At 50.0% G+C, this 17,931-nt stretch overlaps 1 protein-coding gene across 2 annotated transcripts in view; it reads left to right on the forward strand.

Moving 5' to 3' along the window:
* The window catches only part of PGS1 (phosphatidylglycerophosphate synthase 1), a 172,675-nt gene that overhangs the window by 61,498 nt on the left and 93,246 nt on the right, over positions 1 to 17,931 (forward strand). Inside the window, exon 2 of one of the 2 annotated variants that reach the window (XM_063961311.1) lies at positions 6,534 to 6,635. The exons of the other annotated variant lie outside the window; for it this stretch is intronic. Coding sequence (XP_063817381.1) covers positions 6,592 to 6,635 — 44 coding nt within the window. The 5' untranslated portion in view covers positions 6,534 to 6,591. The remainder of the gene's footprint in view (positions 1 to 6,533; positions 6,636 to 17,931) is intronic. 2 annotated transcript variants of the gene reach the window in all.

Genomic DNA, 17,931 nt, shown 5'->3' on the forward strand with positions numbered 1-17,931 from the left:
GGAAAATGTTTACACTCCTTTGAGTGAATATGTGATGGAGTAGCCAGCAACACTATGTTTGATTGATCCTGGTTTGCAGGTGATTGCCCTACCTTTCCCTGCACTTCGATGTTCCTGAGCCGCTGGCTCCAGGTGCAGGAGAGAGACTACAGCAGCGCACAGCCCCGCTGGACGCAGCGGGACTTGAAGCGCCGCCGGCCTCCGCACAGCAAGAGACATCAGAGCCGCAGCGGCTCAGGAACATCGAAGCGCAGGGAAAGGTAGGGCAATCACCTGCAAACCAGGATCAATCAAACGTAGTGTTGCTGGCTACTCCATCACATATTCACTCAAAGGAGTGTAAACATTTTCCATTTAACCAAAAATCTATTTTACAGGTACCGCATTTTTTTAAATAACATTTTATCTATTCCATTTCCTTATTTGGAGATGAACTAGACAAATGGATCTCCACAGCTACTGCGCGTAAGTCTACGTATCTTCCCTCCGCAGCCCCTCCCCAGCCAGGAAGACTTATTCAGCTTCTAAGTTGCAATCCTTTTGGACAGCCAAGTTCAAGGGCAAATCCAGAGGTGCTTCTACGTCCTCCAACGGCGCAAGAGGTAAACCACCCAAACCAGCAATTGCCAGTGCTCAGAAACAGAGCTCAGGCTCTGTTTCCTCAAAGCCTTCAGCACGACTGTGGACCGCAATTCCTGGAAGGCTGTCTGGTGGGAGCCCGACTAAAATTCTTCAGTCAGATCTGGCCAAGTTCGTGCCAGGATCCCTGCGTCATAGATCTTATTTCCCAGGGCTACAGACTGGAGTTGCAAGAGATCCCACCTCACAGATTCTTCAAATCAGGCTTACCAGTTTCACAAGAGGCAAGTATAACTTTACAGCATGCCATCCAAAAGCTGGTACAGACTCAAGTCATTGTTCCAGTTCCACCTTATCTGCAAAACAAGGGGTATTATTCCAACTTTTTTGTAGTAACGAAACCGGACGGTTCGGTAAGACCAATTTTGAACCTCAAGTCATTGAACCCGTACTTGCGAGTGTTCAAATTCAAGATGGAGTCTCTGAGAGCGGTGATCTCAGGTCTGGAGGAAGGGGAATCCCTAGTGTCTCTGGATATCAAGGATGCGTACCTTCACATTCCAATATGGCCGCCTCATCAGGCTTATCTATGGTTTGCACGGCACGACTGTCGCTACCAGTCCTAGGCCCTGCCATTTGGTCTCTCCACGGCACCGAGGGTGTTGACCAAGGTGATGGCAGAGATGATGTTTCTACTCTACAAACAGGGAGTGAACATAATTCCGTACCAGGACGATCTCCTGATAAAAGCACCATCCAGGGAAAGATTCCTGGAAGCATTGGTCTCTCAACCAAACTCCTCCAGGATCATGGGTGGATTCTGAACCTTCCGAGATCTCACCTAGAGCCAACATGGACGCTCCCATTCCTGGGAATGATACTGGACATGTAGTCGCAGAAAGTGTTCCTTCCGTTGGAAAAGGCATTGGTAATCCAGTCGATGGTTCGGGATGTCCTGAAGCCAACCCGGGTATCGGTGCATCTTTGCATTCGCCTTCTGGGGAAAATGGTGGCCTCTTATGAGGCTCTTCAATACGGAAGGTTTCACGCAAGACCCTTCCAGCTCGATCTGTTGGACAAATGGTCCTGATCGCATCTTCACATGCACCAGAGGATCTGTCTGTTGCCAAAAGCCAGGATCTCCCTTCTGTGGTGGCTACAGACTTCTCACCTTGTCGGAGGTTCAGAATTCAAAACTGGATTCTGTTAACCACAGACGCAAGCCTCAGAGGTTAGGTAGCAGTAACTCAGGGGGTGCAGTTTCAAGGAAGATGGTCAAGTCAGGAAGTCGTCCTTCCAATCAACATCCTGGAACTCAGGGCCATATACAATGCCCTTCTGCAGGCCTCTTATCTTCTTCACGATCTGGCCATTCAGGTCCAGTCGGACAATGTGACGGCAGTGGCGTACATAAACCGACAGGGCGGAACGAAAAGCAGAGCAGCAATGTCAGAGCTGTCAAGAATTCTCCTCTGAGCAGAAAGAAACGCTGTGATGTTGTCAGCGGGTCTTCATTCCAGGAGTAGACAACTGGGAAGCAGACTTCCTCAGCAGACACTACCTGCACCCGGAAGTGTTCAGGTGCTTGACATGTCGGTGGGGATATCCACAAATCGACATGATGGCCTCTCGTCTAAACAAGAAGCTCAAGCAGTATTGTTCCAGGTCCAGAGACCCACAGGCAGTGGCGATAGAGGCTCAGACCCATGGAGTCGTCAATCAGATGGTGTACGTGTTTCCTCCATTTCCTCGGAATGAAGAGCAGAGCAGCAATGTCAGGTGTCAAGAATTCTCTGTGCAGAGAGAAATGCTGTGGCGTTGTCAGCGGTCTTCATTCCGGGAGTAGACAACTGGGAAGCAGACTTCCTCAGCAGACACGACCTGCACCTGGGGGAGTGGGACCTTCACCTGGAAGAGTTCAGGTGCTTGACAAGTCTATCCACAGATCGATATGATGGCCTCTCAGCTCAACAAGAAGCTCAAGCGGTATTGTTCCAGGTCGAGAGACCCACCGGTGGTGGCGGTAGATGCCCGGACGACTCCATGGGTCTATCAGATGGTGTATGTGTTTCCTCCACTTCCTCTGATCCCAAGAATTCTAAAGACAATAAAAAGGGAAAAGGTTCAAGCAATTCTCATTGCTCCAGACTGGCCAAGAAGGGCCTGGTATGCGGACCTTCTGGAGATGATCCTCGAAGATCCGTGGCCTCTACCTCTTCGCGAGGATCTTCTGCAACAAGGCCCGTTCGTCTATCGGGACTTACCACCGATACTTTTGACGGCATGGAAGTTGAACGGCTGGTTCTAGCCAGGAGAGGGATCCCTAACAAGGTTATCCCGACTATGATCCAAGCCAGGAAGGGGGTAACATCAAAGCATTACCATCGTATTTGGAAGAAATAAGTCTCTTGGTGTGAGAGCAAAAATTATTCTGCGATGGTATTTCATCTAGGACGTTTCCTGCTTTTTATACAGGCTGGTGTGGAGGTGGGCCTGCGTCTGGGCTCCTTAAAAGTCCAGATTTTCGGCCATGTCCATTTTCTTTCAGAAACAATTGTCTTCTCTCCCTGAGGTCCAGACGTTCTTGAAAGGTGTTCTGCACATCCAATCTCCCTTTATGCCTCTCACGGCACCTTGGGATCTCAACGTGGTGCTGCAGTTCCTCCAATCGGACTGGTTTGAACCATTACAGGAGGTGGACTTGAAGACCGTCACACTGTTAGCCTTGGCTTCAGCAAGACGTGTGTCGGAGTTGGGGTCTTTGTCTCGTAAAAGTACCTATTTAATTTTCCATGAGGACAGAGCTGAACTCAGAACTCGTCAGCAATTTCTTTGTAAAGTGGTATCTGCGTTTCACATCAACCAACCTATTGCGGTTACGGTTGTCACCGACACTTCTGCTACTTCAAAGTCTTTGGATGTTGTGAAGGCTTTGAAGGTTTATGTGAAGAGAACAGCTTGTCGCAGAAAAAACAGACTCGCTGTATGTTCTTCATGATCCCAATAAGATTGGGTGTACTGCTTCAAAGCAGACAATTGCATGCTGGATCAGACTTACTATCCAGCATGCTTCTTCCACGGCAGGTTTGCCATGTCCAAAATCTGTACAGGCCCACTCTACTAGGTCGGTGGGTTCTTCTTGGGCGGCTGCCCGGGGTGTCTCTGCTTTACAGCTCTGCTGAGCAGCTACTTGGTCAGGTTCGAACACATTTGGTAAGTTCTACAAGTTCGATACTTTGGCCTCTGAGGACCTTCAGTTTGGTCAATCAGTTCTGCGGGAACCTCAGCACTCTCCCACCCAGTTTGGGAGCTTTGGTATTATCCCATGGTATTAAATAGACCCCAGTATCCTCTAGGACTAGTAAGGATTAGTAAGAGAAAATAGGATTTTAATTACCTACCGGTAAATCCTTTTCTCGTAGTTCGTAGGGGATACTGGGCACCCGACCAGTGCTTCATTTTTCCTGCAATGTTACTTTATTTTATAAGTATTGTTGGTTCAATTGTTGCTCTTCCTGTTTAAAGATGGGTTAGCTTAGCTTTCCTCTGTTTGTGTGTGTGTGTGTGTGTGTGTGTGCTGGTTCGGAATCTCACCACTATCTTTATCTATCCTTCTCTCAAAGTATGTCCATCTCCCCGGGCACAGTTTCCTAGACTGAGTCTGGTAGGAGGGGCATAGAGGGAGGAGCCAGCCCACACTATCAAATTCTTAAAGTGCCCATGGCTCCTACTGGACCCATCTATACCCATGGAACTAAATGGACCCCAGTATCCTCTATGGACTACGAGAAAAGGATTTACCGGTAGGTTATTAAAATCCTTTTTTTTTTTTTTTTAACTTGCATATAAACCACCAAAATGCATGTTGGCTTATCGCAAAATATCTCCGAACCTGACCTCTCTGCTCTGAACAAGACCTATGTCTCTCATCCCCACACACGCATTTCTTGCTCCTTGCTTCTGCATTTTTTGGGCTGCACCCGCTCTGTGGAATGCCCTCCCTTGAACATTAAGATTCTCCTCTAGTCTCCAACCCTCCTTGTCAAGTCACCTCTTCAGGCAAGATTATCAAGTTCCAGAAACGCCCATATAACCTTCATGAACTAACCTACTTAATTGATTTCCCTCTATAGAGTCCACAAATAACCTCACATATTTTGTCTCTATTTACTTTTACATTTTCCTGACCTCAAGCCAACTTTGCTGTGTGACCATATCATACAGACTATTAAGAACCTTTGCAATCTGGCAGAACCAAATGCAATAAGTAGCACCTTTTTCTTGTGTCTCAGTGCCATTTTCCCTAAAGATTGTAAGCTTGCAAGCAGGGATTTCCAACAGTACCTCGATGTCTGTCTGTTATTACCCAATTTTGTTCTATTATTGTTGTTCCAATTGTAAAGAGCTGCGCTATATAAGAAACTGTTAATAATAATTATAATTGTCAATGAGGGTTATTCAGATCACGACTGCAATAACCCCATCGGCGGCTCCAGTGCTGGTACCCAAATGGATGGGAACGCCTCTGTCTGATTGACAGGCAGGGGCATTTGCGGGGCAGGCAGTGATGGACCATTGTGGGAAGGGGGGGGTGGTGGTGTTGTTAATACCAGGGGCGGGGCAGCAGCTTATTCGGGGGCGCTGCGTGGCGCTCCGATCTGAAAAATGGCGGCGGATCTCCTGCATATGCAGCCTAGATGTGGCTGCAGGGAGTCAGTTGCTGCGACCGCAACTAAATTGTGGTCGCAGCCGTTGGGCAGGCCATTCTGCATGCTGGTTGCCCTTGCCCTGCAATGGGCGGCCCCCAGCATGCAAAATTAAGGTTTGCAGATTCTGCTCTTAAGCATGATCTGCAATCCGTACTGAATAAACTCCAATGTCAGCATTGTGCCACTGGGATAGTCGGAAAATGCCCTATGGTCACCAATATCATCAAATATCTTTGCTCTGAATAGATGTGCATAGTAAAATAAGCGATGATGGGCTGGCTACGTTATTTGTCTTTGATGAATTCACACATTTTCTTCAGTTTAAGATGAAATGCCTTTAACCCTTTATGACCCATTGCATATTTCCGGTGTGTCTCGGTGATTACACTGGTACAGTAGACAAATGAGGCTCAAAAGTAACCCCAAAATAATCATTGTTTGGCCATGTTAGTATTTAGTACAGAAAGCATTGTAGCTTGTACACCAAAACATTGCGATTTGTTCGAATTCTCTATATATCATCTGCCGGAGAATTTTTTACAGTATTTTCATACATTTAAATGGACATTGGGATTTGAACAGTCCCACAGTCATCACAATACAATGTACGCAATACAATTTTTAATGATGTCCATTTAAAGGGTTAAAGTGGATATTGAGGTAGAGAAAAACATGCATTTACCAAAGGCCTATCTTGACTGGATTGATCCTGCTAAGGAGAGTATCATAAAGGACCTTGTAGATGCCCATGCTTTATTATATGCTAGTGTACAGAGGGTGGTTCAGTAAGTAAGGTAATAAGACCTCTCGCGTGTGTAAGTAATCTATTTAATTCTAATTTCCTGACAGACCAGAGCAAGTATACTACTGCTTCCCTGGTGGTATACAGTGGTAACGTCATGTCACAGAAACAGATCGCATTTGATACATCGTATGCAGTCCTTTTGTATACAATGCATCGTATGCGACCCTAGCCAAGGCTGCCGCTACAATATATCTATAGTACAGTACTTCTGATCTAGGGACTCCGATCCGATGCTCATGGGACTGCGCATCGGATCAGAGGTAAAGTACATGCGAGTTGCCAGTTTTCATCCGATTTTTCGGCCCGAAACGTCTACATTAAATCTGTCAAAATCGCACTAGTGTATGGGCACCTGTAGAATTTGATGGCAGATAACAACCCATCTAGTCTGTCCTTTTACATTTATCCTTTTGCCAACTTCAATCCTATTTGTTCCTTAGGTCTCTGTAAGAATACTCGTATGCCTATCCTGGGACAGTATGACTGAGGCGCAGTCTAATGGCCGTGAGGGAAAGCAGTTGTCTACCTGCTCTGGTCTGGTGGTAAATTAGAATGAAATAGAGAACACTACACACGTGAGAGGTCTTGTTACCTTACTTATTGAACCACCCTCGTAGTTTTCCTTACTATTGTGTAGCACCTCTTGATTAATCTTAATGCTACACAGTTAATATGGTAACTCCCTTAATACAATATGGGTACTTATGCTTGTTAATAAGAGAGGACTGTGGTAACGACAGATTTTATTGTAGACTCTGGAACAGATTTGCATCGAAGCATGTGATGGTGTGCCAAGGTACACACACATACATAGTTTGTGGTGTAATTAGCTAATGGAATATCGGTGATTCCCTGACCTGATAGCGCACAGTTCAGCAGTGTTAAAATGCAGTCATTTCCTTTTATATTTTTTATATTGAACAATGTGTGACTTTATTTACTCTTGTATGACGTTATTTGCGGGAAACCCAGATTGTGTTACCAAATACGCCTAATTTCACTGGGCAGTCGCGGGTTTTGAATTTTTCTGGGAACTTGTAATGTCCTTATCTGTTTTCAGAACAACTGCACAGTCCCATTTCTCATGTACTGGACCATGGGGGTAATTCAGAATTGATCGCAGCAGCAAATTTGTTAGCAAATGGGCAAAATCATGTGCACTGCAGGGGGGGCAGATATAACATATGCAGAGAGAGTTAGATTTGGGTGGGTTACAGTGTTTCTGTGCAGGGTAAATACTGGCTGCTTTATTTTTACACTGCAATTTAGATTTCAGTTTGAACACACCCCACCCAAATCTAATCTCTGCACATGTTATATTTGCTAACAAATTGCTGCTGCGATCAGATCTGAATTACCCCCCATATTCCCAGCATCTTTCTATATTCTGTATTATGCTCGTGGTTATAGCTATTCAAGTGAATTCTAGCAAAAAGCCTTTTTATTGGAAGTAGCGCTGAGTACAGAGTGCATTGTAACTTCTCTCCTGTCAGTATCAGCTAGGGAGGCCAATCCCGGGATTCGGGATTGAAAAATGCTCAATTCCGGGATTCCTGGGAACGTGGGACTGCAGTAGGGAGCAGGGAGAGTGGGAGTGGAGGACAGTGAAGAATAGTGTAGGTAGCACGGAGGCTGTAGGGTGCAGTGCTGGATAGTGGGTGTAGTGTAGGGAGCAGCGCTGGATAATGATGTAGTGTAGGCAGCAGCACTGGATAGTGGGTGTAGTGAAGGGACTAGGGAGCAGCGCTGGAGGGTGTAGGAAGCGGAGCGGGAGGGAGGCTGCAGTGAGGGAGGGTGGGTGTCGGTAATATTTAGGGAGGCCAATCCCGGGCGGTTTTTTCAATCCCGGGATTCGGGATTGAAAAACGCTCAATCCCGGGTATCCTGGGATTGCAGCAGGGAGAGTGGGAGTGGAGGGCAGTGGAGAAGAGTGGAGGGAGCACGGAGGCTGTAGGGAGCAGCACTGGATAGTGGGTGTAGTGTAGCATGCAGCGCTGGAGGGTGGGTGTAGTGTAGGGAGCAGCGCTGGATAGTGGGTGTAGTGTAGGGGGCAGCGCTGGATAGTGGGTGTAGTGTAGGGAGCAGCGCTGGATAGTGGGAGTAGTGTAGGGAGCAGCGTTGGATAGTGGGTGTAGTGTAGGGAGCAGCGTTGGATAGTGGGTGTAGTGTAGGGAGCAGCGCTGGATAGTGGGTGTAGTGTAGGGTGCAGCGCTGGATAGTGGGTGTAGTGTAGGGTGCAGCGCTGGAGGGTGGGTGTAGTGTAGGGAGCTGCGCTGGATAGTTGGTTTAGTGTAGGGAGAAGCGCTGGATAGTGGGTGTAGTGTAGGTAGCAGCGAAGGAGGGTGGGTGTTGTGTAGGGAGCAGCGCTGGATGGTGGGTGTAGTGTAGGGTGCAGCGCTGGAGGGTGGGTGTAGTGTAGGGTGGCAGCGCTGTAATAGTGGGTGTAGTTTAGGGAGCAGCGCTGGATAGTGGGTGTAGTGTAGGGTGCAGCGCTGGATAGTTGATGCAGTGTAGGGAGCAGCGCTGGATAGTGGGTGTAGTGTAGCGTGCAGCGCTGGAGGCTGGGTGTAGTGTAGGGAGCAGCGCTGGATAGTGGGTGTAGTGTAGGGTGCAGCGCTGGACAAGTGGGTGTAGTGTAGGGTGCAGCGCTGGATAGTGGGTGTAGTGTAGGGTGCAGCGCTGGAAAGTGGGTGTAGTGTAGGGAGCAGCGCTGGATAGTGGGTGTAGTGTAGGGAGCAGCGCTGGATAGTGGGTGTAGTGTAGGGAGCAGCGCAGGGGGGTGGGTGTAGTGTAGGGAGCAGCGCAGGGGGGTGGGTGTAGTGTAGGGAGCAGCGCTGGATAGTGGGTGTAGTGTAGGGAGCAGCGCTGGAGGGTGGGTGTAGTTTAGGGAGCAGCGCTGGATAGTGGGTGTAGTTTAGGGAGCAGCGCTGGATAGTGGGTGTAGTGTAGGGAGCAGCGCTGGACAAGTGGGTGTAGTGTAGGGAGCAGCGCTGGATAGTTGGTGCAGTGTAGGGAGCAGCGCTGGATAGTGGGTGTAGTGTAGGTTGCAGCGCTGGAGGGTGGGTGTAGTGTAGGGAGCAGCGCTGGATAGTGGGTGTAGTGTAGGGTGCAGCGCTGGAGGGTGGGTGTAGTGTAGGGAGCAGCGCTGGATAGTTGGTTTAGTGTAGGGAGCAGCGCTGGATAGTGGGTGTAGTGTAGGGAGCAGCGCTGGATAGTGGGTGTAGTGTAGGGAGCAGCACTGGATTGTCGGTGTAGTGTAGGGTGCAGCGCTGGAGGGTGGGTGTAGTGTAGGGAGCAGCGCTGATAGTGGGTGTAGTGTAGGGAGCAGCGCAGGGGGGTGGGTGTAGTGTAGGGAGCAGCGCTGGATAGTGGGTGTAGTGTAGGGAGCAGCGCTGGAGGGTGGGTGTAGTGTTAGGGAGCAGCGCTGGATAGTGGGTGTAGTTTAGGGAGCAGCGCTGGATAGTGGGTGTAGTGTAGGGAGCAGCGCTGGACAAGTGGGTGTAGTGTAGGGAGCAGCGCTGGATAGTTGGTGCAGTGTAGGGAGCAGCGCTGGATAGTGGGTGTAGTGTAGGTTGCAGCGCTGGAGGGTGGGTGTAGTGTAGGGAGCAGCGCTGGATAGTGGGTGTAGTGTAGGGTGCAGCGCTGGAGGGTGGGTGTAGTGTAGGGAGCAGCGCTGGATAGTTGGTTTAGTGTAGGGAGCAGCGCTGGATAGTGGGTGTAGTGTAGGGAGCAGCGCTGGATAGTGGGTGTAGTGTAGGGAGCAGCACTGGATAGTCGGTGTAGTGTAGGGTGCAGCGCTGGAGGGTGGGTGTAGTGTAGGGAGAAGCGCTGGATAGTGGGTGTAGTGTAGGGAGAAGCGCTGGATAGTGGGTGTAGTGTAGGGAGCAGCGCTGGATAGTGGGTGTAGTGTAGGGAGCAGCGCTGGATAGTTGGTGCAGTGTAGGGAGCAGCGCTGGATAGTGGGTGTAGTGTAGGGTGCAGCGCTGGTGGGTGTAGTGTATGGAGCAGCGCTGGATAGTTGGTTTAGTGTAGGGTGCAGCGCTGGAGGGTGGGTGTAGTGTAGGGAGCAGCGCTGGATAGTGGGTGTAGTGTAGGGTGCAGCGCTGGAGGGTGGGTGTAGTGTAGGGTGCAGCGCTGGAGGGTGGGTGTAGTGTAGGGAGCAGCGCTGGATAGTTGGTGCAGTGTAGGGTGCAGCGCTGGAGGGTGGGTGTAGTGTAGGGAGCAGCGCTGGATAGTGGGTGTAGTGTAGGGAGCAGCGCTGGATAGTGGGTGTAGTTTAGGGAGCAGCGCTGGATAGTGGGTGTAGTTTAGGGAGCAGCGCTGGATAGTGGGTGTAGTGTAGGGAGCAGCGCTGGACAAGTGGGTGTAGTGTAGGGTGCAGCGCTGGATAGTGGGTGCAGCACTGGATAGTGGGTGTAGTGTAGGGAGCAGTGTTGGATAGTGGGTGTAGTGTAGGGAGCAGCGCTGGATAGTGGGTGTAGTGTAGGGTGCAGCGCTGGTGGGTGTAGTGTAGGGAGCAGCGCTGGATAGTGGGTGTAGTGTAGGGAACAGCGCAGGAGGGTGGGTGTAGTGTAGGGAGCAGCGCTGGAGGGTGGGTGTAGTGTTAGGGAGCAGCGCTGGATAGTGGGTGTAGTTTAGGGAGCAGCGCTGGATAGTGGGTGTAGTGTAGGGAGCAGCGCTGGACAAGTGGGTGTAGTGTAGGGTGCAGCGCTGGATAGTGGGTGTAGTGTAGGGAGCAGCCCTGGATAGTGGGTGTAGTGTAGGGAGCAGCGCTGGTGGGTGTAGTGTAGGGAGCAGTGCTGGATAGTGGGTGTAGTGTAGGGTGCAGCGCTGGTGGGTGTAGTGTAGGGAGCAACGCTGGATAGTGGGTGTAGTGTAGGGTGCAGCGCTGGTGGGTGTAGTGTAGGGAGCAGCGCTGGATAGTGGGTGTAGTGTAGGGAGCAGCGCTGGATAGTTGGTGCAGTGTAGGGAGCAGCGCTGGATAGTGGGTGCAGCGCTGGAGGGTGGGTGTAGTGTAGGGAGCAGCGCTGGATAGTTGGTTTAGTGTAGGGTGCAGCGCTGGTGGGTGTAGTGTAGGGAGCAGCGCTGGATAGTGGGTGTAGTGTAGGGTGCAGCGCTGGATAGTGGGTGTAGAGTAGGGAGCAGCGCTGGATAGTGGGTGTAGTGTAGGGTGCAGCGCTGGTGGGTGTAGTGTAGGGAGCAGCGCTGGATAGTTGGTGCAGTGTAGGGAGCAGCGCTGGATAGTTGGTGCAGTGTAGGGAGCAGCGCTGGATAGTGGGTGTAGTGTAGGGAGCAGCGCTGGAGGGTGGGTGTAGTGTAGGGAGCAGCGCTGGATAGTGGGTGTAGTGTAGGGAGCAGCGCTGGATAGTGGGTGTAGTGTAGGAAGCAGCGCTGGTGGGTGTAGTGTAGGGAGCAGCGCTGGATAGTGGGTGTAGTGTAGGGAGCAGCGCTGGATAGTGGGTGTAGTGTAGGGAGCAGCGCTGGATAGTGGGTGTAGTGTAGGGAGCAGCGCTGGATAGTTGGTGCAGTGTAGGGAGCAGCGCTGGATAGTGGGTGTAGTGTAGGGAGCAGCGCTGGTGGGTGTAGTGTAGGGAGCAGCGCTGGATAGTGGGTGTAGTGTAGGGTGCAGCGCTGGAGGGTGGGTGTAGTGTAGGGAGCAGTGCTGGATAGTTGGTGTAGTGTAGGGAGCAGTGCTGGATAGTTGGTGCAGTGTAGGGAGCAGCGCTGGAGGGTGGGTGTAGTGTAGGGAGCAGTGCTGGATAGTTGGTGCAGTGTAGGGAGCAGCGCTGGATAGTTGGTTTAGTGTAGGGTGCAGCGCTGGAGGGTGGGTGTAGTGTAGGGAGCAGCGCTGGATAGTTGGTTTAGTGTAGGGTGCAGCGCTGGTGGGTGTAGTGTAGGGAGCAGCGCTGGATAGTGGGTGTAGTGTAGGGTGCAGCGCTGGAGGGTGGGTGTAGTGTAGGGTGCAGCGCTGGAGGGTGGGTGTAGTGTAGGGAGCAGCGCTGGATAGTGGGTGTAGTGTAGGGAGCAGCGCTGGATAGTGGGTGTAGTGTAGGGAGCAGCGCTGGATAGTGGGTGTAGTGTAGGGTGCAGCGCTGGTGGGTGTAGTGTAGGGAGCAGCGCTGGATAGTGGGTGTAGTGTAGGGAGCAGCGCTGGATAGTTGGTGCAGTGTAGGGAGCAGCGCTGGATAGTGGGTGTAGTGTAGGGAGCAGCGCTGGAGGGTTGGTGTAGTGTAGGGTGCAGCGCTGGAGGGTGGGTATAGTGTAGGGAGCAGTGCTGGATAGTTGGTGCAGTGTAGGGAGCAGCGCTGGATAGTGGGTGTAGTGTATAGAGCAGCACTGGATAGTGGGTGTAGTGTAGGGACTAGGGAGCAGCGCTGGAGGGGTTGTAGGAAGCAGCGCGGGAGGGAGGCTGCAGGGAGCACTGCAGTGAGGGTGGGTGTCGGTAATACTACACTTACCATTAGGCGGGCGGCAGCCATGGACAAGACACACTGAACGCACCGGAGGCCTTTTAAATTGTAGCGCTGGCCGGCAGCTTCCCTAATTGGCCGCCGGTCCGCCAGCTGTGATTGGCTGGCAGCCGGAGCAACATTTGAAATGCCGCCGCGATCTGTGTTCATGGCTGCCACCCGCCTATTATTAAGTGTTACTTACACCCACCCTGCCTCACTGTACATGTGCAATGCAATCCCGGGATTGAAGGCTCCAATCCCGGGATTCAAATCCCGGCATTTTTGGGCCAAAATCCTGGGATCCCGCCGATCCCGGGATTGGCCTCCCTAGCATCAGCCAATCTAAATGTGTTTCTTTGCTTATTTTACTTGTCATTTAAGTGGCTTTATTTTTGGAGTAAATATTACATTGAATATAAAGCTTTTAGAACGTATGTGCCTCAGGTAAGGGATAACTTGTAATTTTGCAGCGTTTTTCTTCACCTATAATGAAAGTAATTGATGAGTTCCTGAGTATAAAATCAGCAATGCCACAGGCTTCTGAGTAAAATAAATGGAAAATAAAACTGGTGGTAGTCCTTGTCCTAAATAATTTTAAAACCATTCATTCGATCTGTGTTAAACAGTGTGAGTATAAGGGGCTTTATAAATGGTCCAGATATTACTTTCTTTATGAAGCATCTGATCACATCAGGGGTTCAAAGAGGTTTGATTTCTGGAACTGTGTAGAATAGATGCTGTTGTACGTAGCTACAGATTGTGACTCTTGCTTTCACTTTCATAACTGCTAGAAAAATGATACAGTACAAAACTACTGGTTACTGTAACAAGTTGTGCATTGGCCACTAACTAGCTCCTCTATGTGTCCTGATAGAAATCCCTATTCTTTCAGAGAGCGCAAGTAGGTACCTCTGTCAGGTGATGGTGTGACTGTCTTGTGCTAATGTAAATATCTGTAATTGTGAGATAAACATGTTTCTGAAACTAAAATGCAATCATGAATATGGGCCTATAAGTGCATCAGGCTGTGCATATATGGTATACCTAAACTCTGGTACTGTAGAGATCTAGCTGATTACATTTTAGGAGTTAAGTTGGGCATATACTATACCATTATCCAACAGGCCACCTGTCCAATCTGACTGGTTGGAATGAATATCTGGTCATGTATGGGAGCAAATGACAATCAACCATTTGCTGTCATACACTGGAAATTGAAAAAAACTGTTGTTAAATCCGCGAATTAACCAGTTTGTCAGAATTACTGGTTTTGGCCATTTTTCAGTATTTGGGAACAAACAAACAAATGGTCTGCTGGATAATTGTATAGGGTATGGCCAGCTTAATTCCTACCTTTCTCTAACGTCCTAAGTGGATGCTGGGGACTCCGTAAGGACCATGGGGAATAGCGGCTCCGCAGGAGACTGGGCACATCTAAAGAAAGCTTTAGGACTAACTGGTGTGCACTGGCTCCTCCCCCTATGACCCTCCTCCAAGCCTCAGTTAGATTTCTGTGCCCGACGAGAAGGGTGCACACTAGGGGCTCTCCTGAGCTTCTTAGTGAAAGTTTTAGTTTAGGTTTGTTATTTTCAGTGAGACCTGCTGGCAACAGGCTCACTGCATCGAGGGACTAAGGGGAGAAGAAGCGAACTCACCTGACTGCAGAGTGGATTGGGCTTCTTGGCTACTGGACATTAGCTCCAGAGGGACGATCACAGGTTCAGCCTGGATGGGTCCCGGAGCCGCGCCGCCGGCCCCCTTACAGAGCCAGAAGAGCGAAGAGGTCCGGAAAAATCGGCGGCAGAAGACGTTCCTGTCTTCAATAAGGTAGCGCACAGCACTGCAGCTGTGCGCCATTGCTCTCAGCACACTTCACACTCCGGTCACTGAGGGTGCAGGGTGCTGGGGGGGAGCGCCCTGAGACGCAATACAACATGTTTAAACCTTATATGGCTAAAGAAATACATCACATATAGATCCTGGGCTATATGGATGCATTTCACCCCTGCCAGTTTTCCTAAAAAAAGCGGGAGAAAAGGCCGCCGTGAAGGGGGCGGAGCCTATCTCCTCAGCACACAAGCGCCATTTTCCCTCACAGCTCCGTTGGAGGGAAGCTCCCTGGCTCTCCCCTGCAGTCACTACACTACAGAAAGGGTTAAAAAAGAGAGGGGGGCACTAATTAGGCGCAGTATTAACTATACAGCAGCTATAAGGGGAAAAACACTTTTATATAAGGTTATCCCTGTATATATATAGCGCTCTGGTGTGTGCTGGCAAACTCTCCCTCTGTCTCCCCAAAGGACTAGTGGGGTCCTGTCCTCTATCAGAGCATTCCCTGTGTGTGTGCTGTGTGTCGGTACGTTTGTGTCGACATGTATGAGGAGAAAAATGATGTGGAGACGGAGCAGAGTGTCTGTAACAGTGATGTCACCACCTAGGGGGTCGACACCTGAGTGGATGTACTGTTGAAAATTACGTGACAGTGTCAGCTCTATATAAAAAAACAGTGGTTGACATGAGACAGCCGGCTACTCAGCTTGTGCCTGTCCAGACGTCTCATAGGCCGTCAGGGGCTTTAAAGCGCCCGTTACCTCAGATGGCAGATACAGACGCCGACACGGATACTGACTCCTGTGTCGACGGTGAAGAGACAACCGTGATTTCCAGTAGGGCCACACGTTACATGATTGAGACAATGGAAAATGTTTTATACATTTCTGATAATACGAGTACCACCAAAAAGGGGTATTATGTTCGGTGAGGGAAAAACTACCTGTAGTTTTCCTGAATCTGAGAAATAAAATGTGTGATGATGCGTGGGTTTCCCCCCGATAACAATTGATAATTTCTTAAAATGTTTTGGCTGTATACCCTTTCCCGCCAGAGGTTAGGGTGCGTTGGGAAACACCCCCTAGGGGGGATAAGGCGCTCACACGCTTGTAAGAACAAGGGCTCTACCCTCTCATGAGATGGCCGCCCTTAAGGATCCTGCTGATAGAAAGCAGGAGGGTATCCAAAAATGTATTCACACACATACTGGTGTTATACTGCGACCAGCAATCGCCTCAGCCTGGAGGTGCAGTGCTGGGTTGGCATGGTCGGATTCCCTGACTGGAAATATTGATATCCTAGATAAGGATAGTATATTATTGCCTATAGAGCATTTAAAAGATGCATTTCTATATATGCAGGATGCACAGCGGAATAATTACCGACTGGCATCAAGTATAAGTGCGTTGTCCAATTCTACCAGTAAAATGGTCAGGTGATGCGGATTCCAAACGGCATTTGGAAGTATTGCCTTTGAAAGGGGACATTTGGGGTCAGTCTTTTAGACCTGGTGGCCATGGCAACAACTGGGAAATCCACGTTTGTACCCCAGGTCGCCTCTCAAAATAAGACGCCGTATTATCAGGCGCAGTCCTTTGTTGGCAAGCGGACAAAAGGTTCCTCTTTTCTGCTCGTGACAGAGGGAGAGGAAAAAAGGCTGAAGAGATCAGAAATCCTTTCCCGCCTCTGCAAAGCCCTCAGTATGACGCTAGGGCCTTACAAGCTCAGGCACGGTGGGGGCCCGTTCTCAATGAATTTCAGTGCGCAGTGGGCTCACTCGCAAGTAGACCCCTGGATCCTTCAGGTAATATCTCAAGGGTACATATTGAAATTCGAGACGTCTCCCCCTCGCCGTTTCCAAAGGTCGGCTTTACCGACGTCTCCCTCTGAAAGGGAGGCAGTTTTGGAAGCCATTCACAAGCTGTATTCCCAGCAGGTGATAATCAAGGTACCCCTCCTGCAACAGGGAACGGGGTATTATTCCACACTATTGTGGTACCGAAGCCAGACGGCTCGGTAAAACCGATTCTAAATCTAAAATCTTTGAACACTTACATACAGAGGTTCAAATTCAAGATTGAGTCACTCAGAGCAGTGATTGCGAACCTGGAAGAAGGGGACTACATGATGTCTCGGGACATCAAGGATGCGTACCTTCATGTCAAAATTTACCCTTCTCACCAAGGGTACCTCAGGTTATGGTACAGAACTGTCACTATCAGTTCAGACGCTGCCGTAGGGATGGTCCACGACACCCCGGGTCTTTACCAAGGTAATGGCCGAAATGATATCCCTTCGAAGGAAGGGAATTTTAGTTATCCCTTACTTGGACGATTCCCTGATAAGGGTAAGATCCAGGGAACAGTTGGAAGTCGGTGTAGCACTATCTCAGGTAGTGTTGAGGCAGCACGATTGGATTCTCAATATTCCAAAATCGCAGCTGGTTCCGACGACTTGTCTTCTGTTTCCTAGGAATGTTCCTGGACACAGTCCAGAAAAAAGGTGTTTCTCCCGGAAGAGAAAGCCAGGGAGTTATCCGAGCTAGTCAGGAACCTCCTAAAATCGAACCAAGTCTCAGTGCATCAATGCACAAGGGTTCTGGGTAAAAATGGTGGCTGTCCTACGAAGCAATCCCATTCGTTAGATTCCACGCAAGAACTTTCCAGTGGAACCTACTGGACAAATGGTCCGGGTCGCATTTTCAGATGCATCAGCGGATAACCCTGTCACCAAGGACAAGGGTATCCATCCTGTGGTGGTTGCAGAGTGCTCATCTTCTAGAGGGCCGCAGATTCGGCATTCAGGACTGGGTCCTGGTGACCACGGATGCCAGCCTGCGAGGCTGGGGAGCAGTCACACAGGGAAGGAATATCCAGGGCTTAGGGTCAAGCCTGGATACATCACTTCACATAAATATCCTGAAGCTAAGGGCCATTTACAATGCTCTAAGCTTAGCAAGACCTCTGCTTCAAGGTCAGCCGGTATTGATCCAGTCGGACAACATCATGGCAGTCACCCACGTAAACAGACAGGGTGGCACAAGAAGCAGGAGGGCAATGGCAGAAGCTGCAGGGATTCTTCGCTGGGCGGAAAATCATGTGATAGCACTGTCAACAGTATTCATTCCGGGAGTGGACAACTGGGAAGCAGACTTCCTCAGCACGACCTCCACCCGGGAGAGTGGGGACTTCACCCAGAAGTCGTCCACATGATTAAAAAACTCGACAGGTATTGCGCCAGGTCAAGAGACCCTCAGGCAATAGTTGTAGACGCTCTGGTAACACCGTGGGTGTACCAGTCAGTGTAGGTGTTCCCTCCTCTGCCTCTCATACCCAAGGTACTGAGATTGATAAGATGGAGAGGAGAAAGCACTATATTCGTGGCTCCGGATTGGCCAAGAAGGACTTGGTAACCGGAACTTCAAGAGATGCTCACGGAGGATCCGTGGCCTCTACCTCTAAGAAGGGACCTGCTCCAGCAAGGACCCTGTCTGTTCCAAGACTTACCGCGGCTGCGTTTGACGGCATGGCGGTTGAACGCCGGATCCTGAAGGAAA

The sequence above is a fragment of the Pseudophryne corroboree genome, chromosome 3, assembly GCF_028390025.1.
Source record: "Pseudophryne corroboree isolate aPseCor3 chromosome 3, aPseCor3.hap2, whole genome shotgun sequence".
Lineage (NCBI taxonomy): Eukaryota > Metazoa > Chordata > Amphibia > Anura > Myobatrachidae > Pseudophryne > Pseudophryne corroboree.